This window comes from Nesoenas mayeri, assembly GCF_963082525.1.
Source record: "Nesoenas mayeri genome assembly, chromosome: 4".
Lineage (NCBI taxonomy): Eukaryota > Metazoa > Chordata > Aves > Columbiformes > Columbidae > Nesoenas > Nesoenas mayeri.
Window position 1 is genome coordinate 58103778 of NC_137540.1, and position 17438 is coordinate 58121215.

General features: G+C 43.2%; 1 protein-coding gene across 2 annotated transcripts in view; it reads right to left on the reverse strand.

The window, feature by feature from the left end:
* The window catches only part of RBPJ (recombination signal binding protein for immunoglobulin kappa J region), a 66598-nt gene extending 60910 nt beyond the window's left edge, over window positions 1-5688 (reverse strand). Inside the window, exon 1 of one of the 2 annotated variants that reach the window (XM_080344295.1) lies at window positions 5654-5688. In XM_080344295.1, coding sequence (XP_080200421.1) covers window positions 5654-5673 — 20 coding nt within the window. In that variant the 5' untranslated portion in view covers window positions 5674-5688. The remainder of the gene's footprint in view (window positions 1-5653) is intronic. The other variant, XM_080344294.1, reaches the window with a different exon arrangement.
* Window positions 5689-17438: the final 11750 nt, after the last annotated feature.

Consider the following 17438-nt stretch of genomic DNA (forward strand, 5'->3'; position numbering starts at 1 on the left):
TTTTGCATAAACTAAATGCTTTATTCCCAATAAAGAGTCAAATGTTTTGCATAAAATTTAATACCTGTTTGTATTAAATATGTATCTTTCAAATCTAAAATTACCATTTCTTCCTTCAGTTTTATCAAAAAGCAAACACAGTGTAGAATAGGTATATATTGCCCCTTAATGTATGCTTCACCGAAAATGAGTTACTAACTATAAAACTTTTTTTCAAAATCTTTGTCTATGAGGGCACCACAGGTCTTTTAGGAAGGCTTTATAAGTAGCTATAGGCTACTTCATCTTCTTTTCACATTATTTTTAAATATAGAAATTGCTTAAGTTCAAATAATAAAAACAATCCTAGAATGAATTATTACTGCAGAGTAGAAATTAACAAATGAGAAGAAAGAAACTCATTCAAGAACCCATGTTCATTTATGCAACTCATAGTATGGAACAGCATACTTAACAGAGAGTTCTCTCTGCAAAGAGATATCAGCAAAGGATATTGCCTTTTAACTAGCCGTAAAAAACACACACATATTATGCCTAATAAAACAGTCTACAGATTATTTCCGGAGAAATAAAGCTATAAAAAGATTATTTTCAAAGTTTCTTTGTGCTCTGCACCAACCAGAATAAGTCAGAAATCACAAAGAGCTTCTGAATGCAATGAATAAACAATGAAAGCAAATAAAACCCAAAGTAAGACCTTAACTTCATAATATTGTTCCTCCTGAAACTACAAAAGGTTAAAAGCATATTTGCAAGCATGTCAGAAGACTCCTTCCAAAATATAGTGCTCACAAAGATTTCCCAATAGCCAGACTTAAGACATTGACATGCTCCTTGATAATGATTTAAATGTTAGTCACACGAAACCATCTACTCATTTGATTGTAAACGAGTTTTCCCCAACTTTTAACAGTCATCATGTGCATATACACAATACAATATCTGTAGTTATGCCATTACTCAAATCTTAATAAGCACTGTTTAAACCTCCAGTGATAGTAAAAACTGTAGCCTGGAGAATCCCATCCTTGAATTCTGCTTCTGTAGTCTATATAATCCTGCTTCCAGTCCTTGAGCTTCACTGAAACCATTTTAACATCTCCTGCAGCCTAACCCTGTGATGAGGCTCAGAATCAATATGTAATTCTTATCTTCCTAGACTTGTCAATCACCTAAGACTACCAGTAATGCTTCTTTTCTAGAAACATTCTCCCTGGTTTCCTTGGCATGGTTGCTGCCATGATTCATCCCTTATCATTCTGATTTTCTTTCAGTGTGTCCTCCTGAAGGAGATTCCTCATTCACCTGTACTATTTTACGAATCGTTTAATAGGTTTGTCTTACATTCCTTTCCATTCTCCTTCACTTTATCCAGGGTCAGGATTCAAATTCAACTATTAACTCCCTGTCATTAATCAGAAACATACTTTATACTTCATATCTCCCATGCTGTCCAAGCTAACACCTCTGCTTGTGTCTGTCTTTGAACAGATGCCTGACTATCACCTCAGTCTCAGCAGACAAAACACAGGTCTTACTCTTCCTATCATTGCTTCAGTTTCCTTCCCACCACTGCAAGTCACTGACTTTCAGGACTCTTAACTAAGCATCAGCCCTCAAACCACAGTTCTCTATAGCTCTTAGAAATAATCTGGTTCCAAGATCCTGGCAATGCCCACCACATCACTAAGATATGCTTTCAATAGCCGAAATTTTACCCTGTGACCACAGCAGTTCGCATCTGAACTAACGAAGCATCCTTCTTCATCTTTCAAAATCCAGAGATGACCCTGTTTTATTTATTCTGAACATTCCTCTGTAGATAGCTTTTTTAGCCTAAGGTCAGACCACACAAGTCTTTCCCCCCCTCCCATCTACTGAGCAGCATCCACTTCACTCTCTACTTCAAGACCCTTACTGGTCAATGTCCTCATCCTAAAATTACTAATCAGGATGTAGATGAGGTTAAAGTTATGATAAACTGTTATATTTTCATCTCTGAACTTCTCTTCAGTTTTCCTCGTGGCTGGGAAAGCTCCACAAATGAGTACCTTCTCCCTTCAAAAACTTCCTACAAGTTTTCCCATAGTTTTCATTAAAAACAAACACGCAAAACAACCAGATGGCTGGCACACCTAGACCACTACGATAAAATTTACTGCACTGATGCCAAACATTCTCCCGTGTCATCCCCGATCTGTCCTCCCTTACCCTTAAATCGTTACATATTCTGAGTGAGGGAACACCTCTTAACCACAGAACTTTGGGATGACTAATTCAGACACATAACTTAAATAGTCTGATGCTTAGAAAAGTGTTACTAAAACAATTTTCTACTTCACAGTGCCTATGGAAAACATCATACCAGTGATAAGCCGACTCAGTTGTTTTTGTCTTTCTCAAGGCTTTTCAGCCTATTTGAAAAATACTCCAAATATTATCTTGTATGCTGCTATTGTGGAGGGTTTTGCTGCTAAACAAGTACTCAAACCTTTATCTAGCATTTTTCACTTTTTTCTACTCTTTCTAAATTTCGTTCACTTGTTTGCTGGTATAGGAACCTTTGCAAGGGTTTCTTGCATTATTTTCTAGTATTTTAAATATCAGGTTGTCCCAGACTACAGAGAAGGTATCATACCATATTTATGTCATTTTCAAATGACACAAAATTAAGTTCTCAGGATTAGAATTCTCCCTGTCATACAGTTGTATTAGGCATAGCACAGAGATTTTCAAACTAATTGAGACCTACAGATATTTTTGTAGTATCAGTAATGGTTTAAAACAAAGTGGTTTGCACTCAAAACGTGCTCTAGTTAAGTAACACTTTCATTAATTTTGTCATCTTAAATTGATGAGTTTCCCTAACCATTCACAAGAAAAAGCAAAAATTCTCCACAACCTCCCAAAATACTATCCTACTATCCCAGGCATAAATTAGCCATTTCATTTGAAATAACAGTTCAAATAGTTAATAATTCATTTTCAGTTACTTGCTTCATGTTTCTGTGTGCTTTCTCATTATATCTAGTTCTGTCACTGTGTAATTTTGGCTCAGTCACACTGTGTATACAAGCAATTTTGATCAAAATGTTCCCTGTGATGCAAGTAGCAGGAGTATGCCACACGTTGCAAACAAGAAACTCCTAATGTACCCTGACCGCCTCACAAAATTACCTCAGTGAACTCCTACTATTCCATTCCAACACCACTTAAACCTATGTACCGTAATTTAGGCTAAGGCACACAGTTTTCACAGAAGGAAAAAAGCAACAACAACAACAAAAATAGTTTTCCATTCAGTTTACACTGATGGCAGGAAAGCCATATGCTTTATCTCAAAGTTTGAGAACCCATAAGAACTGCAAGTTGTCCATGAAAATACACTGCAGTATTTGTGTATTACATTCTTCAGTTATAGCTATTTAGTTGCAAGCACTTTTTTCCTATGCAAGTCAGCTTTTACAGAACAGTCTAGAAAGAAAACAGTCTTTACTGACTATTTTGAAAAAAAAAATCAGCTACTGAAGTATCATCAATTCTTCATTCTAATACAGACATAAGAGCCGTACTCCAAAAACAGGTCATATAATAAAAAAATACAGAGTCCTTAATGTAATCTAACTATAACATTAACCAAAGTTAACAGACTTCATTTTACCAACAGTAAAAATATTTCACAGTAAGAAAACAAGACTACTTTTCAGATAATTGTTCAACTTACAGGTTTTGAACAACAAATTTAGCATTAAAATCCTAAACTGCACAGCTTTTTTCACTCTCATTAAAATGCTATTTTTCCTAATGCTAAAATTATTTGATCATTTATTTAAAAAACAAACAAGCAAAAGACTACAGTTGTTCTTGCCAACATTTTAACAGATCTCTGAGAGAAGGATAAAGGTAACATCACAAACATGAAAACACTTCTGACAAACCTGTAATAATCAATGAACAAAAGGAAATGGAGCCCAAATATTCAGATGAGTAAACGAACAGAAACGTGGAAAAACTTAATTGCTAACTAGAATGCAGACTAACACTTATAGCAAACTTTAAAAGCATTTTTTCCCTTCTTTCAACTCTAACCTCTAAAACAGTACACTCCATGAACCATAACAAACAAGACCAGCTTCCCTAAAGAACATTTAATTGAGAAAATGTGTATGAGCCACAAGATGCCTTTATCAGGATGGAAATGAAGCAAAAGCTTCTATTTAGTTTTCGACAAACAAGAGTGAGGAATTGGAAACAGTACTGCAGCCAAACAAAACAACTAAATACCATAATGCTACCTTCTCCATGAGAACAAAAGCATCAACCACCAACTCCACCCCACCCCCAAGCAGGCTGTTGCTCTCTAACCACAGAGCCAATGCTGCAGACAATGTAATCCCACAGGGAAGACAGAAGGTCACAGACACACTGTGAAATCATAAAATAAGGTCCACGTTTTAGAAAGACACAGTGGCACTTTCACCAGTCAAGATTTCATTTGGAACAAACAGGTGGAGTACAGAAACTGCCTGTTCTTGACTGTCCCTTCCCTCAACACCTAGAGGGAGATCACACGTGCTCAGCATAGACCAAAATTAAGGACACAGCACCTACAATAAGCAGCAGAATTCAAGATGTGGTGAGGATAGCAATACGCAATGTGAGATTGCATACTGTATACCAGCAGTGGATCTGTTATTATTCACCAGCTGTAGGTGTCTAAGAGGGTGTCACTCACTACAGTGACACACGCTGCAGCTGGCTAGCCATGATTAAGTATTACCCAGTGTGGCTGAAAGGGATGGCAACTATCATTCATCATGATCCAGCGTGGCTTAGTGGGGTGGGGAGGCCGATCTCCTTCACTGCGATGCAATATTAGCAGGAAGGCAGCTAAGAAAACTCAACAAAGCCCTAGGAATGGTGTACACGGAGGAACCGCAGCCCCCCAGCCTGAGAGGACGGGTGTGGGACGGCCTGGGACGCCCGACCGAGAGCCCTTCACCACCGTCCGACACAGAGCCGCTCCGCGAACCGGGCCGGGGCCTCCGGCCGGTCCCCGCCGTGCAGAGGGGCTCAGACAGGGCAGGAACACCGCGCTCAACTTCTCCTGACCGCAGGAGCCACAGCCTTTGTCCGAGCGTGCCCGGTCTGTGGCCGAAGGAGCCCGGGGGTCCCCCTCCTATGGCGGGATGCAGCTGGGGCGACAGGGACGGGGGACCGGCCTGCACCAGCCCCTGGTGCCCTTCCCGCCGGGCTCCGCTGTTCTCTAGGAAGCCCTCAGAAAGGGAACCGCTCCGGAGCGGCGGGATGAGCACCGACCCTGCACGGAGTCCCGACCGCGGTATCCGTGCCGGAGAGAAGGAGAGCAAAGGAAGCGCCCAGCCCTGACGGGATCCCCGCGCCGGGCGGCCGCCGGAGAGCCCAGCCGCTCGCAGCCCGTCACCCGGGGGCCTCCTCCGTGCGCCCACCCGGGGGGATCTCAGCCCCCCGGGGTTTGCGTCTCGGGTCCTGCCCCCGCGTCGTCCGGAGGGCAGCCCTCCCTTCCCCACAGCGGCGGCAGAGGCGCCGACGGGCGAGAGCGGCGCAGCCGGCGCCCCAGCACCCCCAGAACCAGGTGGCTCCCGGCGCGGCGCTGCGAAACCCCCGCACTTACCCTGTCACAACAGGCGCCATCTTCCACAAACTCTCGCCAAAACTCCTACTCTCGCGAGAGCGCCCCCTCCGCGGGCCTGGAGCGCGCGTGCGCGGGCCCGTGAGACACGCGCTGGGCGGGGAGCGGGGGGACAGCGCGCACCGCCCACTCAGCGCCCGGGCTCTCCCTCAGACACAACAGCCGAGGCGTGGGAACCGCGCCGCTCTCGCGAGAGTTGGGCGCCGCCGGCCGGCAGGCAGAGCGGGGAGCGGGGCAGCTCTCGCGAGAGCAGAGCGCGCGGAGCCCGGGGGGAGGAACTGAGGGATTCCCTCTCGCGCGTCTCGCTCCTGCGCCTTCCCCCGCCGGCCGGGAGGGACGGGCCAACCCGAGGGGGTGGCCAGGGAAAAACCATTCGGAGCGAGGAGGCAGGGGAGAGGTGACTGACGAGGCGCTCGCTGAAGCACCGGCGAGGAGAACTCGCACCACCGCCTCCTTTCTTCACCCCTCGCGGGAATAGCATGTGGGACCGCCCGCCTCGTGCTGCCTGCGGGCCCGGCACGTGCGCGGCCTGGCGGGCTCCCCGCGGCGCCGCTGTCCCTCGGGCCCGGCCTCGGGTGGGGGTCCCGGGAGGGGGCCCGTGTGGGCCCCGGCGTCGTGGCCTTCCCTGCCCGCCCCAGCTGAGCCCCGCGGCGGGACCCGCGGCCTTCAGTGAGCGATGGGGGGAGCGTGCAGGGAAGTGCAGTGTGCGAGGAAGATGGACAAGTTTTTTTCTCTCAGTATAAAATAAATATTCTCACAGGAGTTTAAGCTGGAGCTTTTGTAGTTTTGTCAATCGGTGACGCGCCCGCTCCATGTGAATCAGTTAAATGGTATAAAAACAAACCCAAGCTGATAACTGTTGAGCAACTCGAGCTTCCTACCAGAGCTGTGAGTAAAGTCAAAACCCACTGACTGGGGTTCACCTATGTCGTTGCTTTTTATAGCTCTGTCAGGCTGCACAGACCAAACGTTCTGTCATTCCTATTTATTGAGTTCAAAATTTAATTCATGGGGAGCTCAGGAAACAGTGGGAAATGGAAAAGAAATTATTCTCTGAATAGTGAATAAAACCTGAACAGTAGGAGACTGGGATCTAGAGGCAGAGCTATGAAATCTGTTAGGTTTCTTACATAGAAATATTACATCACTTTTTTTTTTTTTTAATCAACTTTAAATGAAAAGCCTGACTCCATAATTTTGTTGTCATCTGCAACCAAAATGCGTAACATAATATTTGTTTAGCACACAAACATTTGGGGTCTGCTAAGACTCCAACCAGTAAAGCGAAGCTTGTGGTGACCTCTTGGATAGATGGCTGCATACAGGCAGGGACAGAAGGTATCTGCAAAACGGAGTTACCTGGATGAGCTCCAACGTTTCGACATAACAAAAAAAGAAGACCCCAAGTTTGGATTCATTTAACAACATTACCATTGCAAGGTGAGGGTCTGATTTTCCATTAGCAAACAGTGTTTGAAAATGAACCCTTTTACATCAAGGATTGTGTCCAGTCTGTTCAGCTTCCTCTATGTCTTCAGTGTAACAGGTCAATCTAAATTCAAGTACAAATGCAACATTGATTTAAAGATCCACTGAGATTCCAAAACTCACATAATTTTTATTACTTCACCTCTGCTGTCTCCCAAATTAGGAAAAAAGATAAAATTTCGGTAATCCCGTTAATATGATTTTGGGTTTCTCTCCCACATATGCTCTCTGCTGCTAATACTAATTCAATGAATAATGTCTCAGATGAGTAAAATCATGTTTAAAGAGATTGCTTGGCAACAAAGTTTGCTGTAATTCTACTCGCTGTACAAACAGCTATTGTTCGCTATCATTAAGGGACTTTCCCCATCGTGATTTCCCCCTCCTCATTAGGTATGAAAGGACTTTGATTGGCTCCCTCATAGGCACAGTTCTCGGCAAAAGCACAATGCATACTGGAAATCCTCTGTATTGTTTGCAAAGAGCAACTCATAATCCCCTTGGAAATCTCTTCCTAAAAACATCTTCTCTCTATTTTTTTTTCCTCCCAAGGCTAAAGTGTGATCTCAGCTTGTGCTAGCTCCATTCCATTAAGAATGGTTTCTGGATATTTGCCATGGACTGTCTCTAGATGGTCATTTTCTGGGGCCCCTCTTTTAGTGTGTTTTGAATCAAACTGGAAGGTCTAAAAATATAGCACACAATAATCTGCAGTGTCTAGACTTTTAGTATTATACAAAGAAGGCATTTTGATTAATAGCCAGATTAATTGGATACTGGAGCAGTTATATTATTTCAAAGAATTAATAATTACAGAAACTATTGTAGTCACTGAAAGTGGTACATTATAAAACAAATAACCATTGAATTTTTTTTTCTTTTTGGTGATAAGCAGTCTGTAGTTCAAAAGGCCAGGAATACTATTCAAGTCAAAAACAATAGCCTGAAATTATGTGAGCAGCCAGTGGAAGGAAAGATAATAAAACCACAGAGGGTTTTTTAATATTGTTCATGCATTGAGTTTTCTTCTTGCTGTTAAAAATTTGTATTTAACATAGTTGAGTGTGAGCAATTCCTGTTGAATTTTTTGGAAACCGAAAGCATCTAGTACCTTGGGGAACTAGGCCCTGCTTTCTGGTCTGTGATGAATGTGAACACTTCCAGAGCTCAGGAAGAAAAATTTAAATGGAAGGTTTGCACCATTTAAAATTTTGTGTTTGCTCTGCAGATTGGTAGTTTGACTTTTTGATTTAAGCCCGGCTGATATTGATGGAAGGGTTGTGAACAAGACCCATTGCTTCAGGGACGATTTGGAGAAGCAAAGCTTGGATGTGCCTCTGAAGGATGTGATTTCAGCAAGTGTTGGGGTTCACTCTTCTAAGCAGATGCTCTGCCACGTGACTCTAGCTGGATGCTCAGAACCATTAGCCACCTTCAAAAGCAGAAGGCTGTTAAAGAAGGAAATCCAGTTTACTCTCCCTTGTAAACTGGAGGACAGGACCACTTTCTGCTTCTTTGGATTCACAGACATGTGCAGATGTGAACAGAGCCAGCTCCACAACTCTGTGCCAAGTGGATGCCAGCAGCTTCATCTGGGAATTCATATGGTTCTCCCAACCCCTCAGGATTTTACTTCGGGAGGAAAGAGGAGAAAAGGCAGGGAGCAAGAGGCCACAGTGTCCTTAGGGACTAGGCCTTCCCTGTGGACAGGGAAGAAGTTCTTTAGCCTGGAGGTTGGTCTCCGCAGTGGTACTGAGGAAGCTGCTGGCCAGCAGTGCTTGAGCAGCCGAGCTCTGGAGCAGAAGAGCCGACAGGAGCAGGGAGCACTGGGTGCAAGCTGTGATAACTGAGCTGAAGATTTCAACATCTTGTTCAACCAGTCCAGACCAAACTCTCTCCAGCTCAGCTTTGGCTCTGGACTTCCCCTAAGCTCATTCCTTTGGGCACAGTACTAGCGAACATGCTGGCTAGCTTCTGGTTTGGCAACTGCCTCCTGCCTCGGTGGCTTGGAGAAAGATGAGAAGACAACAGACCTGCATCTATTTGTGTAGAAGCACTCTGTGTCTCTTATGTGCTTAGCACAAGCATATAAGAGACATGCAAGGAGACAAGAGTGCCCTTCTCAGCTGAATCCATATTCTTATAAAAATAACTCAGTGTGTGTCTGGTAAAATCCTAGCTGTTTCTAAAGTCCAGTGACCTTAAAAAACATTTTAAGTAGTAGAACCACACAGTTATCTGAATCTTCATTATAAGCAGCAGGTTTATCTCGAGATGTTGCAGTTTGTATCTGGTGGTATAAATCACACCTTCTAGTGGTAGGTACTGTGATACAACCCTGCTGGAATTTTAAAAGCACAGGATGTACAATGTGGTTTAACCACGTATCTAGGAAAGAAAATAAACAGGCAGTTGCCCACAGAACCTATCTTACATCTGAACTTCAGTGCATATGCCAACAAAAGTTATCACTGCAGCTGCTAGCTGGGCAGCTCAGTGTCAGAAGTGCCTCTGCTGTTTGAAATAGATTATATCATTCAGCATAGCTCGGAGGGTTTGCAACGTTGTCTTGAGGATGATAGAGAGAAAGGACAGGTCAGTTAGCAGTCTGCAGCAGGAGTGTTGTTAAATAGTTTTTGCTTGTGTGTCATAACCTCAGAGGGGACATTAGCGCAAAGAAAAATCTGAATCTGCATCTTAATGCCATTTGGGGCATAAGTGTACCTTCGTATGGTAGTTCCCAAAAGCTACAGTCAGACTGAGGCTTCACTCTGGTATTGCCTTGCAAACAAGTACAGTCCCTTCACAGAGGGCAACATGCAAGAAGTGAGCATAGCAAACAATAGGAAGGAAGAGGGGGAGGGAATATGAGGTTAACAGTAATAACATCATGTGGTTATGTAGGTTAACAGTGGGAACAGCTTGATGACTGACTTCTATAACCTCATATTTTTAAATACTTTTCTAGAACACACTGTTAAGACACTTTGAATTGTATTAAATTTTGTTCCTCATCCTACCTCAGAAAAGTATATTCATTTGTTTTCCATTAGGTGAAGGTTGGTTGTGGGTTTTTTTATCGCATGTAAACTATCCTCTCTCTTAGTTTTACTGGCCTCCTCGAAGAGCCCATCTCTGAGCCTCTCTTACCCAGAACTCCTCCGCGCGTGCTCACGGTGCCTGTCCACCAAGGAAGTGTGGCACTGTGTTATTCCCTTATGCCCGCTCTCCACACACAGCTGTCCACATGCAGCGGTGATGTCTGCAGCGGTGGCCGCTGCCATCAGCCTCCTCATCCTCGGGATGCCGCTGCAGGTGCCACCAGACTTCAGTGAACATGTGCATCAGCTGGAGAGTAACGTGTCCTGGAGGCTGTCCGAGCCTGCCCAGCACCCACCAGGTACCTCCTGCCCCTGCACCCCAGCAGCCACAGATACCAGCAGAGCCGGGGTTCACTGGGCCAGGTACTTCCTGCCCCTGGGCCCCAGCAGCCACAAATACCAGCAGAGCCAGGGTTCACCGGGGCCCACCTGGGTGCTGCCAGGGGCTCCCACGCTGCCCTGACCTCCTGCCATGGTTAGCATCTGTACCCACCAAACCGGTTCTAAGATTAAACCACAGAACGCAGGATTACAAAGTCATTACTGACAAGGACTACAGCAGATTAAACTCCGTGTGTAAAAATCTCCATGCTTCCAACACATGCTGGAGAAGATACAGCTCCTTTTCAGCCTGCCTGCGCTTTGGGCAGAGTATGCCAAAGGGTATTAGTTGCATCTCACTGAAATCAAGAGAGCAGGGAACATTGAACTAGTCAGTTAGACTCTGAATTATCACAAAGAATGAAAGCAAAAGGAAGATTTAAACCTTATGACTCCAGATGTTTTATCAGTTTTATTCATATATAAATACAAACTGAGTTTGCAATGCTACAGTTCCAAACCAATGTGAAAACAGATGTCTTTGTGCAAAAAAACTATTTAACCAGAGCTGCTGTCGCAGTTCTGTTGTTTTCATGATGTATATTACTTTACAATCTATGCTGCTGGAGATGTGCTCAAACCCAAGCCTTTAATTCAGTGACTTAGAGCTGATTTTTTCAGCTAGTCTGTTCTACTGTTCATGAGACTCTTTGAGAAATGTATGCTGACATGCTTCACCTTTACCTGCAAGTAAAATGTGTTTTTGGAAAACCGCCCAAAGAATGAAAACTCATTTAGTTTGACAAAACACGAGAGAAACCCACACTCTTGATTATACACATTTTTCTGCTGAATATAGTGGTTAAGGAAATTTCAGACTAACTATAACAAGATACAAAAAAGAGCTCAGCAGCCTACTCTGAAAGAAAACCACAAACTGCACATAACCCCTTGATAAAATTACCACTAAAAACCTATTTGATATTATAAGCCAGCACATTTTACTATGTATTAGGAAAGTCTAGGTCCCAGTCGTAACCACATGCTATGTTGAATGGAAGGAAACAGGCAGAGATCCTTCACCTGTAATTCTACATACAAATATGTGCACACAGGAATTTTCCTAGTTATGGCTATAGAGAGCAGTTAGGAAATTATTTGCTTCACAAGAAGTATAAAGCTAGGTCCCACATAAATATGATTTGGAGAATTTACTGATGGTTAAGCCTTATGCTGGTCCTGTATGAAGAAGATAAACTGATTTTGTGTATTTAGTGGCTTACAGGGACTGTCCATGGCCTCAGGCTTTGAAGATAATACTTGGTTTGGGGCTGTTTCTTTATTTAAAACATTCAGGAAGTTATACACTCCTGAAACAGAATATTTTTTTAAAGTAGTCTAAAGGCATGGTAAAAGAACAAGTAATCCTAAAAAATAATTATCTTGTAATACTACCATGTTGAGATCTACTTGGATTATTTCTTTTGTCAAGAACAGTTGCACAAATTCTATTTGTTGTGGACTTGGTGGACTTCATACCACTCTCATTTTGAACCTCTGCTGTTCTGTAGCCCATTTTCCATAATCCTCGTGCTGGAAAAAGAAAAACTATTTCTGGCTGTAATTAGTGAAAATAAATTCCATACAAATTGCCTGAGAACATTGCATTGCTTGGATTCAGGGTGGTTGACACTTGTGAATGAAACAACCTTTTGAATTCTTTCCGTGTAGGGTATTACACGTGAGCTTTTAATGTTAAAGTTCATTAGTGCTTGGATATCATATGAGCTTTGTATAAATGAATGAATTAATGAACAGTTAAGTCATAACTAAGTTAATGAGCTTATGGCTGTTGTAGAGGTAACTGGAGACTTCATGGATGCTAATTAATTAAAGAATTTCAGTATAACTTTATTTATTGTCAATCTTGGTTCAGAATTCACTCTCCTCTCATCTTAACAAGTGGCGTTTCACTTTTAGTGTTCCAGACAGCTATATCTTTTTCCTAGTAATCTGGATAACCAGCCATTCTTCTTACTCATGGCTTCACTATCACTTAGTTTTTCTGTTCATCACTGGCACTGACCTTGCCAAGAGCTAAGCACATGCATAATTTTACTCATGCGATTAGACTCACTAAAGCTAATGGCATTAGTCAAGAAAGTAAAGCTACTTCTTTGTAGTGTTTGTTGTTTGAGGTAGTGCAGCTAGAAATAAGATCAGGAAAATCTGGAAGAAATTCAGACTGAACAATCATTTTCATTAAAAGCCATACAAAGAGAAATTCAAACAGTTTTTCCTTGACCCAATGCTGGTGGTTGATGAACACAAGGTGGTTTCTACAATGGAGGCAAACAGGGATTTTCTAACACTGTTTTTTCTTCAGAAGATGGGGGCAGCTTGTCAAAACTGAAGCTGGTCTCAGCAAACTTTGCAAGGTCATTTCTCAAGTCTAGGATGAAATTTCTAAATGAAAGATAATGAGAAATATGCATTTCAGCCAACAGCCCAGCAGCAGAGGCTGAATGCAACCTAACAGCAATGTCATGATGCTGCGACCTGGGAGACTTGAGGTGCCCCCAGGAATATCACATTAATGTGGGGAGTCTGATAGAGGAAAACCCAGGACAGGTTTCCCCTGCACGCAAAGAGGGAGGTTGCTCTGAATTAAAAAAAGTAAAAGTGTCCACTCCCTCAGAGGAATGATCTGACAGTATAGACATGGGCTTGCAGGTTACAGATCTTGTGCGTGAAATCTTCAAGAGGTGTTTATGCTGGTAGAGAGTGGGGAACAAGTTCTGTGGAAAAAAGAAATGCGTTTCCTGGCCATTACTCCTACCTTTGTTCCTCATTTCTAGTGCTGCGAGTCTGCCTTTCTTTGACCTGCCTGCTGAAAGCCTCGCAGACGCATTATAGCGGCCAGAAATACAATGTTTAGAGCGCAGCTGGTTTTCAGCCCCTTTCTTTGATAGCTGTCTCAGCCAGGGCTGGGAGAGGAGGGGCAGGGAGCAGTTATTCCATCCATCCCAAGGAAATTCCCTTCCGGACTGCCAGGACAATTTTATGGCCATTGGTAACACAGGCTAAACATACAGTGGATGATTATTAACTCAAACACGCTATTATTTGTCATTTTTGACCTCTGATGAGATGCCCTGTATACAATGAATTATAAAAAATCTGGCCTCTCGCAAAAACAAATACCAACTGCTCCGCTATCACTCTGAAGCAATAAATCTCCTCTGGCCTTGGAAAAAACCGTCACTTGTGGACTTTCACCCATTTTATACCTTCCTTTCAAAACAAACACTTATTTTGGTCCCAGATAAATACAAGTGACAAAGAAAACTTATTAAAGCTACAATACAGGGTATATGTAGTCTAGAAGTTAAAATTCTTAGTTGATACTGACTCATATACCCTGGCTTTTTCTGGGTAAAGGTTAAAAGAAACCACCAAATCCACCACTACTGAGTATAATATTGGGGGCGGTGGATATCTTTAACGATTACTCACTTTTTTCTAGTAAAGCAACTGATCTATGCCTCAATGCACACAGTTTTACTAGGATTGGAAAGAGCCATGTGGCGTTCATATAGTGTTTAATTTCTATGAAGTCGCAGCACTCAAGGTTTTCTGATTGATGGCAGAGGAGAAATAGCGGCGCGACAGTTAGGGTTTCGCCAGTTTGTACTGTATATACAGCTGTTGCTGCGCAGGGGAGGGAAATGCAGGGTCTGGCTGTCTGTTCCAAACAAAAAGAAATGGCACATGCTATTACTTCCAGATCATTGCAGCCCCTGCACCACCATCTGCTGGGGGTCAGAGCAGTTGTCCGGGTCGGCGTCAGTCATGCACAAACTCAATGCCTTCCACCGAGCTGCGCCCAGCAGTACATATTTACAAGAACAATAAAGCGAACCTGCTCCCTGGACACAGGCACCACAATGCTCCGTCACACTGGGAACAAAGGAGCACAACAAAAGTTGATATGCATTATAAAGGAGGTTCTCGGGGATCACAGCTTTGTGATTTTGGGCTGTAACACAAATTGAAGGGAAGAAAAACTGTCACCAATAAGCCCAAACCTAGTGATCATTGTATTTCTAATTGACGTAGCATTGCTAAAAGGGTGCCTGGGTCTCTGTGTTTCCCCTTTTCCTATTTACAAAGTCCTCTGTAGAAGATACTTGAATAGGGAAAGCTTTGATGATAAATTGTTAAACCCTTGGATATATTATTCTGTAACAGCAGCAGGATGATCTCTGCCACTTACCCTGCTTCTCTGTGTGTATCTCTTTTTACAAGGCTTATGCCGTGTGCTGGAGCGAGGTGCAGAGAGCCCTGACTGACGTAAACTGCAGAGTTCCTGGAAACGGGACGAGTACAACTGTGTCACTGTGATGTTGAAACCGAATGAGCAGTTTTAGCATCTCTTTGGCCCAAACAAAAACTAGTGAGTAATTAATTTATTCTGCTAAAAACGGCCGTTTCAACACCACCAGTGTGACACACCAGGGATTATGGCAGTGTATTGCAAACCCTTCGCTCAGTGCTGTCCTGCACTGTGGCTGAACATGTGCGCAGAGGTGGCACCTTTGGTGCCTAGAACTGCAGGTGGGTCTCCATGCTGCATTTGAAGGCACAGGGCAGAGGCGAAGAGGTAAAGCACAACTTTTCAATCTGGGGTGGCTTGCTGCAGGGCCAAGTCCAGTGTTTCTGCACTGCATCAAAATGGAAACAGGAGAGCAATGGAGCCCAGTGCGAAGACATCTGCATTGCTTGGGACAAACTTAGCAGTATTCAACTGAGTTTATTCTTTGGTCTCAGCTTCAGCGCTGTTGAAACAGGCAGCAGTGCCAGCGTGGGGTGAGAGGAATGGGCAGCAGCCCTGGAAAGCTGTGAAAAGGGCAGGTGGAGATGGACCCAGAACATTTTTTTAAGTGAGGCTCATTGCTAAATAACAAGAAACCATGCTGTACTATCAAAAACACATGAAGGATGGCTGTACTCCCTGCCTCACATAGCTGCAGCGTCTGCCACACTACTACCATGTACATAATCTTTGACATTTCATCTGATAATTAGTCATTTTGGCACAAGAAAACCCAATCTTGTTAGGTCCTATCCTCAGCTGCTTTTTACAAAGCTCCACTCTGGGCATTTTTGCATAAAGCTTCTCCAGTCCATGTAACATTTGACAGCCCTCTCAGATGCTTTGCCTGAAACATAATAGGGAAGAGGAGACCTCCAGGTAGCTGCACCCACATGCCCTCCAGACCCCACCTCCCCGGCCTCGCTGGCACCAGGACAGACCAGCTGCTGGGGCCGCAGAGCTGGTTCTGGAGCCTGCGGGGGCATGTGGAGCAGCCTCTGCCTGTTCCTTTGGAAAACATCACCAGGCTTAGCCTCTTATTTGTACTTGGAGGGCACTTGCCCAGAGCCCTTCGGCATGGAGCTGAACTGCACAGGTTTGTACTGTAATTAGGCAGCCTTTCAGTGTCAGATCACAACTAAGAAGGATTTTTTAAATTATTATTTTGTAACAATCTAGCACTGTGGAACTGAGTTTGAAGCAAAAAGTTGCAGAAGAGGAGTGAAAGTATAGTTTAGATACATATTAGTGAAATGTTTTGGAGAGGGGAAGGCTGAGGATGGGAAGCTGGCAGAGTGGCTCTCTGAGGACACTAGTAATAAAATGGGAGGATAAAAAGCCTTTAACCTGCAGGTAACTGATGTAAGTCTGGCCCAAACGTGTTGGGACCGAAAGTCATTCCCATCAGTAGCCCAAGAGAAGTGATGGGTTGTTGTGTGTGTCTAATCTAAAATAGACAGGTGCTACGTTGTGGAAGTTGTCCCTTTTGGCAGTTGCTTGCACCTTTGTTGACAACTTTATTGTAGCAGCCAGTGACTAGATTAGCACAGGGAACAGACTGGGTTTTGCAGTCATCCTTCTGGACACAGTTCAGACATATTCTTCAAATAATGCTGGGGGAATTTAGGGCTAGTTTCATGTGTTCTGCAGATAACTAAGGGACTTCAGTATTCAGGAGACATTTTACAAGTTCTGTGTTTACTAACCAATGCAAACCACAAGAATATGTACATTCTGCCTAATAAAATAACTTTTCTGCTAAAAATAAAGCTTTTATTAAATGAGCAATTTAATAACCTTGTTGATACTCTTGTTCTATAGCAAGTTCCTGCTAAACCATGATCTTGTTTATGGAACACTCCCTTCCCTCAGCCATAATGTGGCATACTTAAAAGATACTTTAAAGTATCCTGAATAAACCATATTCTTAACTTCTAGTTTGTAAATCTGTCATTGTGTGAACAGAAGAGTCCAGTGATTTTCTTAATTGCCTAGATGAAATTATTTATATGGTGTTCGGCCCAATGGTTACCCAGTTAGGCGTACAGCTCAAGAGTCTGATGCTGAAACCACAGAGTATCCACAGGCTGCACTGGAAACTTTTTGGTTAGGTACTCAAGTGGGAGATGAGCTGTTGGGAAAATCTAAGGCAGAATAACAGTTTTATATTTTATATTGCCTCTTTACTTCATCAACATCACCCTTTATCTCTGAGGCTGCAGATATGTTTTTATAAAGACCAGTTCTGTGATTTACCAGACCTCTGGGCAATACAAATTCAGTCCAGATCAGGCACAATTAAATGTATGTTGAATCAGCCAGAGCACATAATACAGTGCTTATGCCAGCTTTTTTCTTTGTGCTGCTTCAGTGACAACTATGGGAGAAAAAGTGGTATTTGATCAAATACAAATTGCACAGAGGTGAGTTTTTGCCTTTTTGAACAAATATAATCTGTTACCTTAAGCTGTACCAGTTGAGT